Source organism: Lutzomyia longipalpis, chromosome 2 (genome assembly GCF_024334085.1).
Source record: "Lutzomyia longipalpis isolate SR_M1_2022 chromosome 2, ASM2433408v1".
Classification (NCBI taxonomy): Eukaryota; Metazoa; Arthropoda; class Insecta; order Diptera; family Psychodidae; genus Lutzomyia; species Lutzomyia longipalpis.
The window spans coordinates 37,720,918-37,745,120 of record NC_074708.1 but is presented as its reverse complement, the minus strand read 5'-3'; the positions used below and the strand labels follow the sequence as shown (position 1 = coordinate 37,745,120).

General features: G+C 34.7%; 1 protein-coding gene across 1 annotated transcript in view; it reads left to right on the top strand.

Moving 5' to 3' along the window:
- Positions 1 to 3,207: 3,207 nt before the first annotated feature.
- LOC129790604 (frizzled-4-like) overlaps positions 3,208 to 24,203 on the top strand; it is a 28,884-nt gene continuing 7,888 nt past the window's right edge. The window contains exons 1-3 of the mRNA XM_055828186.1: positions 3,208 to 3,832; positions 4,562 to 5,504; positions 22,370 to 22,566. Of these exons, the coding sequence (XP_055684161.1) occupies positions 4,579 to 5,504; positions 22,370 to 22,566 (1,123 nt within the window). The 5' untranslated portion in view covers positions 3,208 to 3,832; positions 4,562 to 4,578. The remainder of the gene's footprint in view (positions 3,833 to 4,561; positions 5,505 to 22,369; positions 22,567 to 24,203) is intronic.

Below are 24,203 nucleotides of genomic sequence, written 5' to 3'. Positions count from 1 at the left end.
ACTCACATCCACAAGCCATAATCTTCCCTGTGGAAGCGCCCCAGAGATTGAAAAGGAAAAATGAACAAGAAACCGTTCACGATTTTATGTGTGAAATAATCTCGCTGAGATTCTCATTCTATGGGCAGCAGACTCTTCTTGCTGATTGAAGTTTCTCTCATTCTTCTCCCATATACTTTACTTTTCTATCACACCTTGTTCTGGTTTGGATGTTCATCATTGAAAAAAATTGTTAAATTTTTTTTTTTTAATTTATTCGAGATTATTCTGAGATGATTTCAAATTAAATTAAAATTTCCAGGGAGGATATTTTATGGTTAAAACTTTATTTCATTTAAAATCGAACATTCGGATAATTCGAGTTATTCTTCAAGGTATTCAATGAATTAAATTAGAGATAAATTAATCAATCTGCACAGATTGGCTACAAATAATTTTTTTCATTGACGTGGTTTTAATAAAGAATTCAATTTATTTAATTCACCCTGAAGAAAGACTTAAATTCTGGGAAATTTCCATTTTTAATAAAATTCTTTAAATCAGAAAATTCTAAATAAGAATTTGAGCTTCATCTAGCCCTTATCAACTTCTTATTATAGCAAATTCAAAAATTTACATAAATTTTTAGAAAATCTTTAAGAAAAATCCACTATTTACATGTATGCATACAAAAAATTGCTTTTGCAACGTTTTTATTTAAGAATTCGTTAATTAAATTCTTTTAAATTCATAACTAAAATGGTAATCTAATATGAAAACTTATTTTAAAAAAATGTTTAGTTGAGAATTAGTTTTTTAATATGAAGAATAAATTTAATAAACATCTCAACCGGGACACCTTGTATATTTGTTACGATCTCTTCACAAATATTCTTCTCGCGCGAGATGGATGTTTTATGCGCAGAGTCTCAATTCAACTTCTTGAGGTCCATCATCCACGATAAAATTTACAAAACGATCTTCTCCACGAGAGATTAACATTTAAGAGCATGGCGCTCATGTTTTTGCTTGCAAATCCCTCATTTTGGCCATGGAAAGGGAGAAAGTGCGAAAAGGCGCGCGAGAAAATAGAGCATAGCCAATGCTACATGTACACAACCTGTTGCCCTCGGGGGCATCTTAAAAATAATAATTCCTGGAAAATTGATTTCACCAATGAACAAAGAAGAGGGACATTCTCTTTTTTGCCTACCTGTTTATCCCTGATCTTTGACACAAACAAGGAATTCTCATCTTTCCCTTCGGGGTTACACTGCAAATGGACTTTTTGCTTCCTTTCTGCCTTGTTTTCTTGGCTCTTTCTCTTTCAATCTCTTTTTTTGGCTTTTTCAGTGATGCCTTTTGAGGGAGGAGAAGCTTCGTCAGTTCTCTTCTCCTCCTGATTCTCATCCTTAGTCAATTGTCATACTTCTGAGGGTCACTGCAAATGGGCAGACAAGGATTTTAGCACGATCCTGCACAAAAAGACCAGCTTTGTGCATTTAGAAAAACTAAAAAATTTAGAAAAAGATTTTTTTCAAAATTCCAAGAATTTTTTTTTCATATTTTTTAGAAATCTGACTTCTAAATTATCTAAAAAAAATTCATTTCTCAACCAAAAATATTGAAATTGAGCACAAAAAATCAGAAACTCTTCCTTTAACAGAATCTATTCGATTTTTGAGGAAATAAAATTGTTTTATCCTCTTAAAATTAAGATTTTAATTCTACATAAAAAAATTTATAAAGAGTTTTCTTAAAACTCTAAAATGTTTTTTTTTTGCGTGCCTTCTCGCTCAGAAAAAGACCAAAGAACCCATTTATAAGCCATAACTGATTTTCTAGAACGATAAACCGCTTATAATATTCGATGGATGAGAAGATAAAATGCCATCATCCATGTCATTTGCGAAGGAAGATGTTTTGTATATAAATATTCAATTAAATTGATTTTTATTCCACCCACAGTGCCATCCAATGGAGTGAGAAGACGTCTTTTATGAGATGCTAAAGAATCCGGATCATGCTATATGGCTGGAGGTTTATGCCTTATTGAGAAGTTTTGCTTTTTTTGTGCCCTCACTCGCCCGGGCTCTAACCTTCTGGTGTTGTAAATCGTCGAGATGGTTTTCTTCGGAAAGTCTTCTTGTGGTCGTCTGTTCAGCACTGTGTGCTCTTTGAATTCTTCTTGTTTCTCCCTCAACATCTTCTGCGTGTTGCACCTCCCCGCGCGCGAGGGGCACAGCAGACGGTGGTCTTGGAAGGCGATTCTGCTAAAGAGTCTCTCGTTGACGATGTTAGTCGAGAGTGGATTTCTCCAGCAGAGTCCCTCTGTGTATGGGTGCTTAGCCTATGGCAGATGTGAAGAATATGAGCAGAAGCAGAGGAAAGAAGCTGAAGATGTTGGAAAAGAGTAAAGAAAACTCAAATGGTCTCTCTTGTAGTCGTATTAAACCTGAAATGCATTGTATGGGTATGAAGAAAAAAGACTGTTCAGAAAATTCACAAAAAAAAATTTGAAAGCTTTTTACAAAATATTTTTGGCAAAAATGAATTTTGGGGAATTTATGAAACTCAAATAAATAAATCAGAACGTCGTTGGAAATTTAAAACTTATTCAAGTTATTTAAAAATTATTTTTCCAACGTCTCGATTTAATTATTAGGTTTTATAAATTCTCTAAAAAATCGTCCCTTGTCATAAATAATTTGTAAAAAGGTTGATAAAATTTTGTAATCTTTTCTTATAGTGTTTTAGCTACAGAAAACAATAATAATTTATTTAATCCATGATATACAAACTTGTGCATTAACCTACATCGATTTTTATTACATTTTTGTACTAAAAATAATGATTTTTCCTCATAAATTCATTCTCTGTTATAAATAATTTGTAAAAGGTTGATAGAAGTTTGTAATTTTCTTTTGCGTTTTTAACGAATAAAAAACTATCAAAATAATTTCTTTTATCCATAAACTTATGTATTAAACTATTTGGTTTTAAAACATTTCTTTGTGCTAAAAAGAAATGATTTTTCAAGTCAAAAACTTACTGAACAGCCCTCATTTCTCCTCATCTTTCCTCCGTGCACGTTTCGTCTTTTGAGCATGAGTTTGAAAATATGTACCAATGTGTTGGTTAACTTGTTGAGATTCCATTCCTCTTTTTTAAAGCATTCGTGCCACGATCGTATGGAGCTTATTCACATTTTATTTATTATTATCGCACACAGTGTGTTCAGAACGTTCAGCGGTTGTGGACGCGTTTTGAAAAACTCGCTGAATTTTCTTCAAACTTGATAATTTTTGGTGTTTATCCAACACTCTGGATGATCTCCAGGTTGTTTTTCCGTGCTCGTAATCACATTCGTTAGAGCAGCATTAAGAGAGCTAAGCTGAAGGTTTCCTTAATCCTTCCGATAAGGACTTATCGATGATTTTTGTGCTTTCGTCTATCTTGAGTGATTTTTCGATGTTGATTAAAAAAAAATAAGAGCGAGAGTAAAGTTCTCTCCAACCAAACACCTTTTCAGTGAGGTGAAAAGCGTGATAATGGACTCGTAGCCAAAAGATATTATTTGGTTGTTTGAGAAAAAACTGTGTGTATTCAATGCGCGGAGTTTATTGAATGTTTCAAAAAATCCATCCATCTTTCGTCTTTGGACTTGATACGAAAACGAAGAAGATCTTCCACATACCAAATATTTATTCATTTTGTTATTTATGACATGAAAACATATGTATAGCTGAGGATTAGGCGAGTGCGTGGTTCTTTCTTCCCTACTGGAAGTTACGTTATTGCAAACAGAGGGGAAGAGTACGCGAGATCATCAGTCCTCCGCACCAGACGGAAAGTATGTTGTATATGATGGTGTTTTAGTCAAAGAGGCAAAAGAAGGAAAAATGTTAAAAACACACAACAAAGTTTGAATGAGGGGAGAATTTTTTTCTTTTCGGGTGAAGAATGAATACATGAGGAGATGAAACATGTGTAAAAATTCCTCAATGAATGCTAAATATAATGAGCAGTTAAATACATAATACACGTTCGGGCATTATTTATAAATAACAATTAGAAGCACTAAAAGTTCATCTCAACACTGAGAGAGATTCGTCTTAAGCTTCTTCAGTTTTTTTTTCTTCTTTCATTTAAATTATTAAACAAGCACAGAAGAAAAGACAGAAAAATTAAAGACACGAGTTTTTGTGATGATTCAGAATTTCTGGAGAAATTTAGAGAAATTAATAGACAGAGAGAGAAAGATTTCTCAAGAGGTGTGTGCGTGTGTTTGAAAGGAATCAATCTCACATTCTTGCATCATAAACATTTTGAGAGAAAATCGTTGTGCGAATTATATTCTTCAAATGCATGAATGTTAAAATTCTAAAAATAACAACTTTTGGGAGGGAAAATCTTAAACAAATCCCCGCAGAGTGCAATTCCCACAAATCCCACATAAACAATCTCTGTGAGATCGACATGATCCGATAGGAAATTCTTGTGTGCCAGGAAGTTAAACATTGGACAGTCTGGAAAGATTCTTTTTTTTATATATTCTTTTCGTTGGTGCTACTTGTTCCAGTAAAGAACTCACACACAATGGTGACACATAGCACGCGGATGCTAATGAGGAGTTGCCTTCTTGTGCTGCTAATTTCCCTGGCATGTGCCGCACATGCCAATCCAGATATCTCGATGCGCACATGTGAACCCATTCGAATTGAATTGTGCCGCGGAATTGGCTACAATGAGACCTCAATGCCCAATTTGGTGGGGCACGAAGTCCAGACGGACGTGGATTTCACCCTGCAGACGTTCTCGCCGCTCATCCAGTATGGTTGCAGTGCACAACTTCACTTCTTCCTCTGTGCCGCCTACGTGCCGATGTGCACACCCAAAGTTCCCGTCCCAATTGGACCCTGTCGTGGTCTATGCGAGACAACCCGAGCTCGATGCCTGCCCGTCCTGCAGGGTTTTGGCTTTCCCTGGCCCAGCGCCTTGGAGTGCAGCCGATTCCCCGAGGAGAACAACCACGAGCACATGTGCATGGAAGGACCAGGAGAACCAAGTGATGGTCTCCCCCCACCAACGTCCAAAATCAAATCACACGTCTCCAATTGCCAGGATCTTGTCAAGTCGCATCTCTATGCCAGGCTCAATCGCAGTGGAAGATGTGCTCCACTCTGTGAGGCAGATATTATGTTCGATGCCCAGGAGAAGCATCTTGCAGAGGTGTGGGTAACAGCCTGGAGTGTAGCAGCACTCCTGACGGCCATTGTTGCCACACTATGCCTCATCTTTACGGACACTAAATGGGACAAGATCTTCATGCCACTCGTCACGTGCCATTTACTTGTGGCCGTTGGCTGGAGTGTGCGCTGGCTGGCGAAACGCAACCCAACAGCCTGTGGGTATGATCCTCAACTTCCAGGAGTGTCTCTCCTGCTCACCGATGGACTCTCTAATGCCCCATGTGCAGGCACCTTCCTTCTTCGCTACTATTTCGGCATGGCAGCTGGAGTTTGGTGAGTAAAAAGATTTATTTTCTTTATTTAATTACAAAGAAATTTAGATAAATTTCTTCTTCAATTTGATCTTGAAAAGATCTAAATATAAAACTGACTAAAAAATTCAAAATTATATTATTCTTTTACAAAGTTCTTGGGAGTTCTTGACTTTCATTCTTAAAGTTCTAGAGAGTTTTTGGGGGGCTAAATCCCATCTTAAAGATATTAAATGCAATAAGAAAGTAATTTCTTTCCAGGCTTTAAATTGCTTGAAAATAATTGAAGAAAATTTAATTCTTCAAGGAAACGTTAAATGTTAGGAAAAGGACGTTAAACCTTTAAAAGAAACCTTAAACATTTGAAATAAGTTGTCAAACATAAAAGAAACCTTAAAATATTTTAAAAAAAAAGGACTTCCTACGTTAGTAAAGAAATGTCAAATGTTGCAAAAATTGCTTAACGTAAAAATAGTAACGTTAAAAATTCGAATTAATGCCAAAAAAGTTATGTCAAACTTTAGAAAATATAATACCTACTGAACTTTAGAAAAGAAATATTAAATATTTATAAAATAATTTTCACAAGAAATTGAAGAAAAGCGAGAAAACCGTAAGAATAAAATTTTGAATTCCATTTTCTTTACGCAATATTGGCGCAAGGAAAATAAGTCCAGAAAATATCTCTTCTGGCCAATTATTAAAATCTTCTAAGTCGAATGCAAAAGCAGTTTTTTTTTTGGTTTTATGATCTCAAATTATCATAAACTTTTAACTCCTGAGACGTTCTTCTAAACCAATTTGAGGATTCTTTGAATATATTTCTGAATACGCCCCTGGAACATAAACAGTTCAAACAATTAAAATTAAATTCTCCGCAGTTTAAAATTAAATCTTATGAGATATTCAATAAAGAAAATACAATGAATTTTCATTTGAATCTCAGGGCATGAAAAGCTCTTCAAATATTACTTTGAAACCATAAAATGTTGAAAATAGAATTTATTTGTATTTCCAAATGAGAAAATAAACCTTCTCCAAATTATTATTATATTCCCAACAATGAGGGAAATTTGCCAAAGAAATTCTCACTTAAAATCGTAAATATTTTGCGGGGTATAACAAATCAATTTCGTCAAAGTTTATTTATGAAATTTCCAAGACATTCTTCATGTGGATGCTAATAAGCTGTGTCCACATATGGGCAACCATATGGATTTGCTAACAGTTCTTATTGGCAAATTAGGAAGATTTATGTGCAAATTGGAACACATTTTTTGGGGGAGGAATTTTTTCTTCTTCTTCTGAATTTTCCTCGAAATTTTCTGGAGAATTTACAAAGGAGATTCTTTAGTTTTCTAACGCAGAAGTTGTGTTGCAATATTTTTGGGGGCAATAAAATGAAATTCTGGTTTGAATGAAAAATAATTTTCTCACATGAGGATTCATTTATTTATTTAAGTAAGTCGTTGGGTGTTTTTTTTTCTTTATAATCTACACATTGCTCACCCCCCTTTGGCTCTTCGTAGCGTCACCGCAATGTGTGCAAATTCTGCGATCATTGAGTGCGAACATGCGCCAAGTCCACGCACATCAAATAAGCAAACAAGACTCGCGTACATCATGCGGGGATCTTGTTGGTAGATGTAGTGAGTGTTTTATTGCAACCATATGCTATATAGCAAACGATAATTACTAACTTCACAAAAGCCCCATTTCCATCCAGCTCTTGCACATAATACGGAACATGCTTTCTGTGGCTGTGAGCTTCATGCGCATACAGCAAATGGGGAGGGACGGTGCGATTGGGGGGCGCCTAAGAAGATTGTGTGAACCATTGAGGATATGATAATGGCTATAGAGAGAAGACAAGCTACAGTACCTACATACGTCTCCTATAAACACCAGAGGAAGCCATATCGAGGCAACGAATCCACCTTACAATTTATCCACAATCTTATACGTTTTAATTTATATTTTAACTTGAAGAAAATTCATAAAATCAAATTGATAAGCTGAAGGGCATTTTGATCGCAAAAAAAAAACGATCGTCACAGTGTTGCATGATTAAGTTGGAGATTTTTTTTTCCACCTGCATAATGAATATTTTATCCCATTTTCACCTTCACACAGAATTTTTTTTTCTGCCTGCTCATCTCATTTCTCACCCAATAATCTCTATTTCATGTGCTTTAGAGATAAAGGCCAAAAAGAAGCGTTTAACTCGCGCGCGTTAATTCTTAAGCTGCCACACCAGCTGAAAAAATTTGTGAAACGCGCGTTTTTTCGGGGCTTTTCTTCATGCCAAAATGTTTATCTCGTGAAGCTTTTTTTTGCGTGCTAATCGCATGCAAGGTGTGCACTGTTTAATTCACAATCATCTGAATTGATGAATTAATTAAAAAGACATCCTCAAACCAATCTTCGCGTTAGTGACGTGGGTAATCGCATTTTGGCGCCTGTTTGATCTTCCTTCTCATTCTCTTTCAAACAAAAAAAAAAAAAAACGCTCAAAAAATAAGAAAGAAAACACGCAACACGAGAGGAGACCAATTTGATAAAATTTAACATTTATTTTGGCACATTTTATTGAATTATTTCAATAAACAACCAACCAGATACGGCAAAGAAGCATCTCTTCTGTCGTGACAATCATTAAAAGTTGTTTTTTTTTCTGCGTTTCTTTTGATAAAAAGAAATGATATGTATTAAGGCGCTATGGAATTTTGACTTCTCATTTGAATGTCTCCCCCTCTCATATTTTTGGCGTTAATGCAAATATAGTGCGATAAAAAAGAGTTAATTTGAGGAAGGAAACGTAGGAGGTGAAATATGTATTAACATAATAATCAGGGGGCTAATAACTTTTTGAATTTTCTTTTCAATTCAATTATTATTGAAAGTTTTGTCTGAGAATTTTTATTACAGGGGTATATTCTGATAAAAATCATTTCTTTTCTTACAATTCGTCAGTTATAAGATTTTTGGTATTCTGGGAAAAATCTTAAAAGATTTTGACATTTTATTTCTCTTTCTTAATCGTGTTTTTGGAGGAAAATTACTTTTTTTTAAAGACTCTTTAAAAGCATTTTTGATTGTTTTCTGGAACAACAAATTGTTTTTCTTTTATAGAAAAATTTAAAAACATCAACTGTCAAAATCTTACAAAATAAGTTGTTAGAAAATAAAAGATTTTTATCAGAATCGATCCCATAATCAACGTTTTTCTTTTAATAAATTCAATAATAAAATTGTCAAAAGACGTTTTTATTTGCTGATTAAACCACCAATAAAAACCCAAATTAATTGTAAATTAAGACAACTACAAAACTATGTAGGAATTTAATTAATATCACAGCACATGTGACTTTTATTTATTATAAAAAATTTTCTCAAAACTTTTAATGACTAACTTCCGTTTAAAATGATCTTGTTTATAGTTTTTTTTCTGTAGTCTATATTCCTCCGTTCCATGCTAGTGCCTTTCCTTCCTGCTTTTAATGAGATGCTGCTGTCCCCTCGGGATGGAATTGTGTGTCAATGAATAAGAGGGAAATAATTTGAAAATTAAGCAACTAACGACACTACACGCCTCATGATATCTCGTGTGTCGTTCCTGAAGTGTGTTGCCTCTTTTATCAAAAAACACCTTGTACATTAAATCGTCATATCGCAGTCTCTCTCTTTTATTGTGAACATTCTTTTTCTCTGTTTTTTTTATGTATACTCTTATATCTTCCCATTTAGCATTTTATAATAATATAAATTATATTGTTGTGATATTTGAGTGGTGAATAGTGATGAGCGAATGCTGTTTAAAATAGATCCGGATTTTTTTCTTTAAATTTATATTTCTCAAAGAAAAGTCTTTGGTCTCATTTAAATGAGTGATTTAGGGGGTGTCTGTGCGCAAGTTAGAAGATAATTTATTTTATATATTTTTTTCCTTTTGGTTATGGAGAAGTCTTTTGGGGGCTTAAATGAAGAAAGAGAAAAAGAATTTGTGAATTTAGTTTCCACTCTTGAATGGGGAAAAAAATAAGAGAATATTTAAATCATCAGCACGAAGTTTATAATGTGATGAAAATATTTTGGTGCGAGGGGACTACTGCTGGCTTTTTTTGGCAAATATGAGAGCTCGTCAATTTTGGAGTGAAGGTGGTTAAGTGGAGATTTTTTTCTTGTGAAGTCTTACGTGCGATTTCCTGAGAAACATGCACAATTAGCAGAATTTATGATTAATTAATTCTGTGTGTAACAAGACAAGACGGTGAATATAAAAGATAACCTTTCCACCTATCATTGGATGTATTTTCTATCTTTTTATACATACAGCGTCCACATACGAATATGGCAGGAAAGCACGCAGACGATGGAGGTAGAGGTGTGCTCATAAGATGTGAAATTAATTTTAAAGATCTATTTTTCAATTTTAGGATTTTTCTTTAAGTAAAAGATTTATTTAAGCAAAATAGCATTGAGTATGAATAGATAGTAAATTTTTGTGATTACTCTTGCGATAGATGGCGCTACGAAATTTTCACAAATAAATAAATAACTGAAACAGCGTCCATCGCAATAATCAATGCATGTCAGCTTCAATGTGTAAAATGGCAGAAATGTAAGCTTTCTAATTGATTTTGTAAAAAGATAAAAAAAAATCGAATTCATCAAATATTTTAGGGGCACACCTCTATGATCTTTCCAAGAGGCCACTGGCTGAAAAGTTTATTGGAGAGAAATTTTTATTTCATTCCCTCCTCTTTTGCTAAAGAAGGAAAAAAGGTGTATCGTGTTTTTTATCACACAAACAACAAGTCGCCAAGAGAGTCGCCATGTATTCAAATTAGTGACTTGTATGGAGAGGAGTTCTCTGCTGGGGAATGAGGATGGGATATTAATGATCGAAGCATTGGGAACTACGGTACGGGGTTGGAGGTGAATGGAAATGTTACATTTGTGTGTATTGGTGGCTGATCTGGGAGATTCCTATTATGGTCTTGATGGGTTTTTGCCTCCAAAGATAATGATCTTGTTAGGTAGTTAAATTGTCTTCGTATTTTTCCTTCTTCTCATCTTTCTCCATCTCGTTGTTTTTATTTAACAATCTCCTCAATGTGTACAGCCTGTGAATGCGTTAAGAGTGGGCCCTCTCCACTCAATAATGATCTACAAAATTTAAATACAATTTCCATCCCAATTTTTTTTTCTCCAAACTTCATTGACTTGTCTCGTTCTCGGAGGGAATTTCGAAATGGGAGCAGTAAAAAAATACCCCATCGAGGATTTAAAAAGAAGAAAAAAGGCTCTTTTTTGTTGCTCCAAAATTCTTCTTGTTAGTGTTTTTGGAATGTTTTTGATATAATTTTTCTTGTTTCCTTTTTTCGGGGAGACGTTTTATATGTAAATAGAGGAGGTCCGTTGAAGCGAAGACCGAAATACGCAGCAGAAGACAATAATGACACCTTGATTTATATTATCTGCAATTTTTACCGACTTCTGGGGCCATTTTTCTCAAGATTTCGCTTCTATTTCGCGGAAAAAATATCATCGTGACTCAGCTTGTTGGAGTTTCTCGTAAATTTATTTTTTTTTATAGTGAAAAAGGGTTGGTAATTTTCAAGATAAAATATAAATATTTGGAAAATTACACAAAAGATCAATTTTAAGAAAAAAAGTTTTGCCAACTAGCGCCATCTCGGTGAGAATTATTTTTGCAGAAAAGGCGACAAACTATCTCATTCATAAACAATGCTAATTTTCTTTTACACGGTAATAACGAGCAAAAAGCAAAGAGGTTCAGGTTCTCAATTGAATATTACCTGTGCTACCGTATCGTATACAAGAGTACCAATTTCCTCGCCTCAGCCATCTTGGTAAAATATTTAAAAAAAAATTAACCAAGAGCATTTTATGCAAGACAGAATTGGCCGAATTGGATGTGAAAAATGCGATGAAATGAAAAGCCCCCTGAAGGTGTTTCTGCATTTAAGTAACTATATACATCATTTGGGAGATTGCAGTCTCGGCGTTTTGCGATATATTACTCCGTGCAATAAGAAGAAAATCCCCAGACGGAGGTGAAATCACATTGTGGTTGCATGTTGGGTGGATAAAAGAGTCTGGAGATTTTGTGGTGTTCTTTTAAATGCGATGTGTTGTGTCTGAGGTGCACATTTGAGATTTTGAATTATTTCCTCTTTTCTGCCTTTTCCTTTTACGTGTATGTAATACCCAACTTTCTGCCCTGAGAGTATGGGGCAAAAGGAGAAGAAGAAAAAAAACGAAGAACTAACCAAGATGGTCTTCATGGTTGATCTCATGCAATTTCTTCTTCAATTCCTTTTTGGATTTCCTCTCCGTCTCTCTTCCTATTTTGGGTGATCTCCCTCTTCGTCATGTACTTAAAATTGCATTATTATTTTCACATGTGTGCTGTAGTAGATTAATTTTATTTTCTCATTTTTTTTACGGCGTCTTCACCACCATTCGATTGTTCCACCAATAACTCCCGATGATGGTATAAATATTTTTCAAACTTGTTGCATACCGAACCTTTTTCTTCTCTCTGTGCTCTCTTTGCGAATCCCATATGCGTGAATATGCGGTGTTTGTGTGTGAAACAATGGGCAACATGAAGGAATTGCAACATATGTATGTTGTGTCCCGCAGAAGCCACAGTGAGATGGGTAACAAGATCAATTGGCTCTGATATCTTCAGCTGTGCTGGCAAACGAAGAAGGGAAGACTCGTCGCCAAAGAAGGAACCACAAGATTACGTTCCCAAGAAATTCAGGCGTTGCTGCTGATCTTGCGAGAGGCTTTTAAGACCTTCCCTAATGGGGTGTTTTATTGTTACAATTCCAACAAAACACTATTATTTTATTTACACAATCACATTTTTTTTCGGAGAAAAATCTCAAAGATGCAATTCACAGTGGAAGAAGTACTTTTAGCTTGAGATTTCTTTTATACCTCTCTTAGGTCTTTTGCAACATTTTTTTTCTTTAATTTTTCCTTTGATCTTCTAAGTCTCAGGGTTAATGTCTTTTGTACCACAAAAACCGCAATATCTTTAAAATATTTATACCATTTAAAATTATCATATGAGGGATTACTTTTCATATTTTTAGTGTTAAAAATTTATTTTCATTTTTATAAAACTAATCAAAGATTTAAATTTATTAAAAAAATTATTTGATGATAAATAGATAACTACCGGTTTGAAGAAATTATTTCAATTTAAACGAACAAGAAAATTAATTTGTTGTTTTAATTAAAACTCTTACCATGTCTTTTTTGTGCTCTCTTGAAACCAGTATAAAATATTAATGTAACTGTCAATGATGGCGAAAAATTATCCATTCGTGAAGATAAAGAAAAACGATTAATTTTTCTTCTCCATATTTTATTGCAATTTATATAAATTGCCACACGGCGACAGGTGACATGTGGATTAAACAGTTATAAGGGGGAAATTTAGAGATGAGAAAAAATCCTTATGTGGGGAAAAGAAAAATAATTTATGAGGCATTCCTAATCACATCTTTCACATCTCCTTCATATCTCTTCTTTTCTCTATTTGATTTCTCAAGGTGGTCCATTCTCTCTCAAACAGTCAACGTAAATAATCATCAAAAGGTGATTTGTCCAAGAAATTTGTTGTGGTATTTGCTAGACTCTTGAGTTTTCTTCTTCGTGAAGATTGATAATTTGTTAAAGAGAAAAAAATCCTCGCGGAGGAAGTGGTTGTGTTGCGTGAGTTTCTTTTTAAAAGTAGGTGCACTTTTTGGGTATTTATTCAATTATCTTCTTAACACACACGTCTTCTTCTTAGGCAGGCAAGGGGGCATCTATACAATTTACATTTCTCTAACCAAAAAGTGATTCAACATCACTCCTTGTATATTCACACCATGAACTTGCTGGACCGCGCGCTGGTTTGAAAGACAATCTCAATGGTTCAAAAAGCTCTTCTTTTTTCTTTCTTTATTTCTTCTTATTCCTCACGAATCATGGCGATTTCACTCAACAATCTTATCTCTTATTCCATTTTGCTCCCCGCACAACCTCAACAATGAAATAAGAAGATTGGAAAATGTGGAGAGAATGGGGAAGAATGGTTGGAATATCAATGTGTATCTTTTATATCGATTGGAAGGTGATCATCATCCAAACAATGGCCCAAAGGGAGAAACGAGAAAATAAAATAGACAGACTCATAAATTTCCATACATTTATTTCTCACTGGTGATCAGCATCTTGCCTCAGCCACGAAAACCACCAATCTTCGCCGCGGAGACGTTGGTCAAGGTATTGTTTACTTAGGATATACCCGCATACAATCCGTGATTTCTCTTTCTCAGCCCATCTCTTGTACTTCATTTATGGCATCCATTCGACATTCAGAGCATCGAAATTCAAATTATATTCTCTCCACCGGGAGATCCGTTTCTTGAGACTGAAATTTATTGATTTTTCAGCTTTTCCTCCATTCTGTCCATTTCTTGGGTTTTATTCTTTTTGCAATCCAATTGGAATTGCATGTTGTGAGTTCTTTTTTGGTGTATTCTAACCGGATATTCAATGAAAATTGAATAAGCATCAATTTTCTGCAGAAAAAAGCTTAACATTTTAATTTTCCTTGTCAGGAAAATTATTTATTATAATTTAGTTTTCAATTTAAACTCGTCTCTCTCTCTCATCGTAAAGAAAATGATTTATGGGGCCTCTCTTAGGAAGGTTTAGAAAATAAATTTTCTTAACGAAATCCCCATTAAATTCTTTGCGATCGCCAATAAACAAATTCAAAAGCATTGCGGCTGCATGTTCGATGGACAACCAATTGCGCAAAAAAACGTTGGAAAAGGTGACGGTTTATAGGAGTCAGTAAATTGAGTTTACAAGAGTAAGGAAAAAAAAGGTCCCGAGGTGCTGCTAAAAAAAAAGAGAAGAAGTCGAAGAGCTAAAAGGAAACGTGTGGTTTTGAAAAGAAAAATAATTCTCTGGAGGCTTTTATACCCTTGTTGCATTTTACATACAACATCGAACCAAATGGAATCTTGTTATAAAATACATGTCGTTGTTTTCTCCTTCTTCATTCTCTCTCTGCTCCTCGATCCCGAAGACCTTTTGGCTTATACACCAAGCAATTCTTCCCGCAGTCTTTTTCCTCTTGCTTCCCTTCTCCAAACGAGAAAGATCATTATTCACGATGGGATGTTGTGTATTTGAACATTTGGTGCCGGTGTGAGTGCTAAACAAGGGCTTCAAGACGTTGTATTACTTTTTTTTTCTTCTTCTTTTTACTCAAAAGAAACACGTTGCAATAAAGAAAACACGAAAAGGTAAAATTCTCTCTTTTATAGCCTCACACAAGACTTCTATGGTGGAGGAACAAAAAAAAAGAAGTTGGTGGAGCTCAACAGGCAAATCATTTTCGTGACTTGTTAAATTTATTTCATAGTTGAGGGATTTTTTTCACACTCAAGGATAGAAAATTGAAAAATTGTTCTCAATCCAACAAGGGGGTGATTGAGTAAATATTTCACATCAATTATCATATTCCCAAAAAATACATATTGAGAGTCATTTGTCATGGTGTTGAAGATGTCTATGAGAGATGAAAATAAACATTTCAAGAGTAGGTAGAGAGTGATTTATTTTTAATGAAGAATTTTGTCCAAGTTCGAGAATGTTTTCGTTAATAAAAGCATATAATTAATTAAGAAATTTATTAAATAAGATTTTTCGATATCTTTCAGATATATTTTTCGTGAGATATTTTAATTTTTGAAAAGTCTTTTTAAGATTTCTCGAAATATTATTGACAGTGGAGACGCCTGGTATGACCTGGCGCCTCCACAGCTCCTCAAATTCTTTTTTTTTCATATTTGTTTCATTTTCTAAAAGTTTTGTGAAGATTTAATGAAGTTTATTGTATTTAGAGACAGTGGAGACGCCTGGTAGAAACTGGCGTCACCACAAACTTATTTTTCTTTAATTTTTTTTTTAATATTCTTTTAATTTTGGGAAAGTCATTGGAGATTTCTTGAATTAATAAAAAACAGTGGAGACGCCTGGTATGACCTGGCACCTCCACAGCTCTTTAAATTCTTTTTTTTCAATATTTGTTAATTTTGGAAAAGTTTTCTAAAGATTTCTTGAAATTTATTGTATTTAGAGACAGTGGAGACGCCGGGTATGACCTGGCGTCTCCACAGCTCCTCAATCTCATTTTCTTTTCAATTTATTTTAATATCTGTAAAATTTTGGGAAATTTTTTTTAAAATTTCATGAAAATTGTATTAGAAACAGTGGAGACGCCGGGTACCTGGCGCCTCCACAGCTCCTCAACCTCCCAGAATTTCACGCAAAAACAATGCCCAAAGCCCAACGGGTTTCGCATACAGAAATCCTCGAGGTTTTAGTTTATTTTATTGTGCCTACATCAAAATGATGGTGATCAAGCTCCACCACACTCTATTGTTTTCTCATTCCTCACACGCGGGGTCCCATCTTGTTTATCTTTTGGTCTGTTGCGTGGCCACTCTGTGCTGACATTGTGATTATTAATTATCCATTTAGGGCGGTTTTGCTCGATTGAGAATAAGTGGGTAGGTAAAGAAAATGAAAGAAAAGAAAACTAACTTCGCTATGGTACATTCTCACAGCATGAGAGATCATAGGCTGTGTTTGTGTGTGAATTTGTAATTTTGCAGTGGGCGCGAGGTGCTAAGGGGTGAAGCTGTAAAAAGCAAATACTTTCTTGAAGGAGGTATATGCAGGCAGTGAAGGTTCTCTGCGGAGGTTGTTAAAAAAAAAGTCTTGACATCCTCTTAATGCTGAAAACAAGATGATGATGGCGATGCACCATCATCAGCATACACACATTCCTCCTAAATACAAGAGATGCGGAGGTATGAGGAGGTAAAAAGGAGTGAGAGAAAAAAAAACACGAAAAGCGAGAAAAATAAATAAAATGTAAAGTGGAAGGGAAAATGCACAACAAAAGTCGATTATTCGAAATGGGCGTAACTTGTTGATGCTCGTAGCTATATATAAAATATTGCCACAATGCACGCTCCTCATGGATGGTCATGTGCGCCATGGTCCGAATTACAAGAAGGAGGTTTGGCGCACCAAAGAGAGTTGATGCTGTGTGCTGGAGCCCCAAGAAAGGGTACGAACGAAGCTTGGAAATTGATCGAATGAAAAATACAAGATTTATAATGATAAAAATTTATATTCAGCATTTCTCATGCGAACAACAGTCATTTATTTTCTTATACCCTACACACACCCCTCTGCCCCGCCGCACACGCGGTTTGCCCGTTGTGTGTCCGACAGCCTATATTTAACGAGAGTTCTCGCATCGCCTCTTGTTGATGCCAAGCAGAGATGGGTTATGGAAGTTGTGTGTATACCAAGAAAGATGTGAGCCTACACAAGAAGCTCCCAATGCTTATTCTTCATGCCTCTTCCATGCCCCAGAATGGAGTGTACTTTCATGTAACCATAACAAGCTTCATAAGGGGAGTCAGGGGGGGCCGTGGTACTTGATGGTATACAATGTGAAGGCGCGCGAACAAGGCGCAAAAAAGGGCATGATCGAGTGAAATAGAATTTGTTGCATATTTCATGGCTACAAGATCATCCTAGTGCTTATAGAGATTAAATTTATTACAAGCAAGGGGTAAATAAATTCTCTTCTATGACAATAAAAGAAATTAAACGTTAGAAGAAAAAAAAACGACAAATATTTGAAAGAAAAATATCCAACGTAAGAAAAGAAAAATGAGACGTTGAGAAAAAAATGCCAGACGTTAAAAGCTAAACGTCAATTCAGAAAAGAAATGTCAAATGTAAAAAAAAGACTGTCAAACGTTAAAAGTTACATTGAGAAATGTCAAATATTTATAAAGAAATGTCAAGACGTTTTTTAATCGATTTTTAACGCCTTCAAAATGTTTTTAAAAAATCCACAAACTTCTTCTTGAATAAACTTCTGGCTACGCTCCTGTTTTTAGTTACACAGAATAACAGAAATATTAAGCATTCTAATAAATTACTTATCAGCCCCTAAATTTAAGCAGATGCGATGATTTTCTCTGTAGTATATATTTCCCTCCATTAATTTGATATTTTCGGAGAGACCCAGTATTGAACCATAAAATGACCACATTTTACCCACGGACGATCACCATTTGTTCGCACAGCAAGATGATCTTTCTCACAAGATCACGCAGACTGAATTCCCAGTAATTTTGTGAGGGGGCTGCAATAAAAAAAGCCCCATGTGTAAGGAAAAAAAAGTTGCTTTAGTTGTCATAAAATGCCAAATAAGTAAAGGAAGGCACAGAGAGCAGAAGGAGATCAGCTGAAGATCACTGATGGGGAAAAAGATTAAATTTCAAAAAATCATTTCCACTTCATGGAAAGACAGAGAAATCATGTGTCAGAAATATAATTCTCACAGAATGCTTTTAAAATAAAATCTTCGTAAATCATTCCTCTGGCTCTCTCTCTTGCTGACTTGCTTGCTGACCTTTACCGAGTGAATTTGACATGTAGTTAAGAAGGAGTATGAGGTGGAAAAAAAACAGACAACTCGCAAGAACCTAGGGAGTTGATCAAACACCACGATATTGCCAAGAAGATGATCTTCCACCATGATGGGTTGGGTGCGCAAACGGAGAAAAGATTGACGAAGTGCGGCTGGGGAGCTTGTAAATTTGTCATGGAGAGTAATTGCTCTTGAAGAAGAAGAAATCTCACACTGGCGACCTGCGTTGTCAACAATTTGCAATAATATATTTTCCTCGTTGGCAGACAATTTTTACTGATTTATCTCTCCTTTTTGTATACCATACATCCCAGCCAATGGCTCGTTTAGCCAGAAGGGGCAAGAATTTTGAAATATTTTTCATTCTCCAGTGGTTAAAGTACAGCAAAGAATGTGAAACAAACACATTGCGCTTGATGAATAGTTTCTGATCATAAGTTAGTTATTAACTGGCTGACTGAGGGATAATCCCATCTTCATGTTGCTCTCACAAATACACCACAAGATCACCCATCTTCATCGCAGAGACGTCTCAACAACCGTTTTCTTTCTTTTCAAACAGACGGAGAGATGAGGAGCTTCATTAACAATCAAGAGGTTATTGATTTTTCCATCATGGGCAAGATCTTTTTTTTTTCTTCCCAACACTTGGCCACTCTTTTTTAATGATTCTCTCAGCGAGTTACATAAAATCAGCCTCATAATGTATTTTCCTAATCGATTCTCTCACACAAGACTCTTTGCTCTCTCTCGCGTCTGTCCATGTTTGACCCTCAGCAATATTTATAATAAATTACTAAATTTATTAGTCACACTCAAAATCGTGTCTTGGAAATTTTTCTCCGCGTTTTTTTTCTTTCTTAACAACTCCACGAGATCACCAATAAATTGTTGGTAATGATCACCACACGAATTGGGGGTCATGTATTCCATGAAATTTTGCAATCCATTGAAATTTTCATTTTATCCTCGAAGGGGGTGGTCAGGGAGGGTGTTTCTGTGTCTAAACATCCCTTGATAAAAATTACATAAAAATAAATTAAAAAAGGGAATTTAACGATAAATATTTAAAAGAAACATCCAAAGAAAGGACATATAAAACGTTAGAATTAGAACGTCAAACGGGTCAAACGTTGCAAAAAATCAAATGTTAGAAAAGATTAACAAGCGTTAGGAAAAAATTTAAATGTTAGAACTTCAAAATGTTTAAAAAAAATGTCAAAGGGAATGAAAAGTCAAGCATTAAAAAAAGAATCGTTAAAATTGTGAAGGGAACGTCAAGCGTTAGAAAAAATAAAGTCAGACGTTTGAAAAGAATCGACAAGCGTTAGGATATTTTTTTTAATATAACAAAAGAAGCAATAAACGTACCAACTTCAAATGTTCAAACTTTAAAAAAGAAAATTGTTAAAGTTGAGAAAGGAGTATTAAACGTTAAAACAAAATCGTCAAAATTGAAAATTCAGTCAAACGTTAAGAATTGAAGTTCGTAGTTGAATGTAGCGACAGACTGTCAGACGTTAAAGAAAGCTCAGATGTTAGAAAAAAGATCACATGTATGAAAAAATAGTCAAATGTTAAATATTATCATCGATAAATGTCAAATGAATGTCAAGAAATGTCAAATCGTTTTTTTTTAAAATCATTTTCAACGTCTTTTATATTAAAAAATTGTTTTTCTTGAAATTTCAAAGATTTCTTGGTTGCAGAATAGGATGGATTCTCTCTAAATATTTTTATCTAATAAACCTTAAGGAAAATAACTCACCTGGTACTCTTATGAAAGAAAAGATTCTTGTTGAAATTTTTCGTTTCCTTTTGAAAATTTCATTCCAATTAATTATTTGGTATTACCTCAACTGTTGTGTGTTAGTTTATTTGCTTCAAATATTGCTTGTCTGTACGTAAAGTGAATAAAAAAAGAAATACTGGAAAAAGGGGGGAGATGCTGTAAAATCGAAATGAGAAAGAAAAAGAACTTTTAAAATTAATGAGTGTTTGAGAATTGTTGCGTTAACGGGCGTTGAGATTGTGTAAGGAAGACGCACCATCAATCATATCTTAATTTAAATTGGTAAAGAAAAAAATCTCTCAGCAGTGTCTGTGGCAAAGGAGAATTCCATAAGAGAAGCTCACAATATATACTTACTGGAATCACATGATTTTCTCATGATTATTGATATTTCTTTTGGGTGATAATCATAAAGTGGTGTATTTTATTGTTATTCTGCATTATATTATTTATAATTTGCTGCTGACTTTTATTGTTATATCTCCTCCTCGCGGCCTTTCTTCATCCGCATTTAGCATCTTCTACGGAGACTCCTCCATTGAGCCCCCATCGAACAATTCGTATGTGTGTACATTGAATATGTTCAAATAATGTGACATTATTTCCAATTTACATTTCTCAATATTTATTTTTTAACCACACTAAATACACACATTCACACCTGTCTGCCCCTCTTGCCTTGCTCTTTATTTTTCTTTCCGGAGGCCTCGCACTGTGTGTGTTGTCTTATCCATACGAGAAGCTTGCTGCTGTTGCTCTTTTGGTTGCTTTTGGTGGCTTCTTGATGGGCTCCCTGGTTAAAAATAAAATTCATAAATTTTTCACTCAAATTGACTGTTTATTTGCTTGTGGTCCCACTGTTAGTTTTTTCTTCTTTTCTGCTTTTTTTTTTGTACTCGTTCACATTCTCCTTCAACATCCTCCTCCTTCGCCCATTTGTTGGCTCTGTGTTGTGTGTACTCAAATGTTTGGGTGTTGAGTAAATTTAATCCAACATCGCTTGATTTTCTTCTCGGTGCGACCACCAGAAATGCACAAGAATGGTTCTCACATAAAACTGCGGGGAGGAAAATTACTCTCTGTGAGCAAATAAATATTTGAGGAATTTTCTTTGCTTCTTAGGAATTGCCAAGATTGATGAAATTCAAGGAAAATTTCGAAAGAATTTAATTAAATTACTTTAATACGATCCTTCTTTTAAATGGTGTAGATTTGCATGGTAACATAGATCAGAGATTGAGGATTAATTAATTTTATTTGAAAAATTTTTTTGTGGGTTTGCATGAAATAAAGGAAGGTAAAATTTTTCATGAAAATCCCCCCCCCCAAAAATTGAAATTTTCCAAAGCTTCAACACTCTTTTGGAAATTATTTATTTTTGCTCTTGGACGAAAAATTTGGATGCTGTGGAAAGATTGTAAACAGTTTTTCTTTTCCTCCTCCATTTTCAAAACAAATTCTCCCATCCAACTCAACATTAATTATCGTCTTTTTAGGAAGAAAAAAAAAATTAAGAACTCCCAGTGAGGTGATTGAGCGAGACTTTGTGGGTAACAGAAAAAAAATTATTTATATTAGTTTTTAATTTGGGGAGTGAAATGTGAATTGAGCAAATGATACGTGAGAAGAGCGAGGGAGAGGGATCCAAGACGGAAACTGTGGTGTCAGGATTTATTTATTTGACGGGGAGGGAAATAAAATGTCTGCGTGAAAAGCGATAAAATCGTTGGAGGAAACAAATTAAATAATCATGCGGCTTTCCATCCACAATTTCCTTCTTTTTTCTCCTCCTTCATCAAGAGAAAAATATATAAGTTTTATCCGTTTTATCAAACTCCGTTGCCACATGCATTGCGCGGTCTTTATATCTCACAACCAGGGTATGTACGGTGTGGATGGAAAACATGATGAGTAACTGAAAGCAATGTGTAAAATTGCGTCTACACACAATTTTCAAAATAAACAGTCGTCCAAATGGATATGTTGGGATTGGAAGTGTCTGTAAAATTAGATTCAAGTCCAGCACCTCTCATTTTTCCTAACAAATCCATGGAGTTGTGTGTAATCTGTTAACCCACAGAGCAGCTGGTGTGCTGCCTGTGCGATAGTTTAGAGAGAGTGCTAAACCGTCAGATAAATTCAAGCAAAAGCATAGGGAAGAGACGGGGGAGCGAGCTAAATGATAAAAGACCACCCTTGGTGAATTGCAAGTAAATCCTAATCATTTTCACCTCAATTTATCTCCCTGCCGTGTTTTTTTGGGTATAAACGATTTAAAATATACCCGCCAACGTGAATGTTTATTTTACAATTTTTATGCCACGCGAGTTGAATGATTTTTCCACACAAACCAATTAAGAGACATCAAACGAATTTTTCTTCCAACTGCTAATTTATTACTCTCCCATGGGTTCTGTGTATTGGAGAGGATTTAAATAGTTCCACACCACAGAGAAAATGTTTATTTCTCTCTCTCTCTGTGGCACTGAAGAATGTTTAATTGAATGCCTTCAATTCTTTTTTTCATCAGGTGGGCAATTTTGTGCTTCTACTGGCATTTAGCAGTTCGAAGGACCCGTATGGAGAACCTGACTGAACGCCCTGGACAGCTAAAGTTTAGGACTGATTCTTATTCATCATTGACTCAACTAACAGCTTGGGGCGTGCCAGCACTTCAAACTGTTGCTGTTCTTGTATCGAGATATGTGGATGCTGATGAATTGTTGGGTAAGTTGATTGGAATCTCAATATACAAAGTAGAAATGATTATAGATGAAAGAACATGGAGCGCAAAAAATTGATCATTGATTTGATTTTCTTATAAAATTCTTGAACAATTACTATCTAACGGATCGCATTAAGCGACCAAAAAATCTTTGAAATTTCAGAAGAAATTCTTGAAATTCGAAAATTGGTGAATAATTCGAATATTTTTCTTTAGATACATAATGTTAAAAATCGAATTATTTTTTTAGGTTTGAATTAAATTTTAGATTTGAATTTAGTACTTTATAGGCTAAGAATTATGTAGGTAGTTATTTTTTTGCTTTTTCTTCTCAGTCTGAGAGCTTTTTGGGATTAAAACTTGAGCATTTTTTTCGTTTTGAATTTAGTACTTTTTAGATTTGAATTTAGTACTTGTCAAGCTCAGAAATAAGTACTTATTTCAGGCTTTTCCTCCTCAATCTGAGAGCTTTTTGAGAGTAAAAATTGAAGAATTTTTTAAACTTTTTAGGATTGAATTTAGTACTATTTACGTTTCAATTTAGTACTTTTTGGGGCTTCAATTTTTAGACTTTGTGTTTTTGTATGACTAAAAAGAAAGATTTGTTTATTTTCCAAATTCTTTTATTCCCTTTGGCGAATCATCTGAATATTTCAAAGGTTACAAATATTTTCATTCGGCTTAACAGCCTCTAATTTCTAACGTTGAGAATTTCACTTCATAAAAATAACAATACAAAAATGTTAATTAGAAACGAAATTTTGTATAAATTTGAAAAGTTTTCTTTTCAAAATTAATCCTTAATCTTTAATCTAGAATTTCTTTCCCATCACATTGATTCTCAGCTCTCTACAGCACGAAAGTTCCTTTCGCTGTTGTGTTTGAGCTTTTCTGAAAATACTTCCATGTGTCCGATAAAGATTCTCGTTACATTTTGCTCACTTCCGAGACATGAGATTATTTATGATTTATCTCGTCTTTCAAAGCAACGCTTTTAATGTTTCCCGACAATTGTTGGGTTGAAGCAAAGAAAGTGTGTACGAGGAGTGTTTATATTTTGATTAAAGCCATTGGGGAGATGAAGAAGTGATGAGGAGAGAAAACAAGATAGGTATACTACATATATATGTACGTTCAAATATTCACCTTTTTTCGGGAGTGCGAGGACAAATGATTAAACATTTGGTTAAAAAAAAACGGGTAGAAAATGAATTAGAGATTATCACAAATTCACTTGTAAGTTTTTTTTTTCACCTCCTCCTCCTTTTTTTTCTCTGTTTACGCACATAAAGAATGTATGGAGGTAGCACACAAGAGAGCGAGGAGATTGGGATTTTTGTACCTCGCGGCTACTTTAGAGATATTTCACTGTGTTAGCCCCCAAAAGTAAATTCCTCTTTTCACCTTACCCATAATTCTCTTTGTCGTTTTGTAAAGTTTTCTCACCTCTTTAGTGCTTGCGCGTCTCTCTTTTATTTCTTTAGCTACTTGTTGGTGTGATTTTGGGGTGGAAAGGAAAAGAGATTATTGCACTATATTTTTTTTCTTGTCTTGAGAATGAATTGAAAGAAACCGCTCACAGAGTTCGCACAGAGGTACCTACAACCACGCAGCTTTGTACCTCCTTGGAATCCATTTT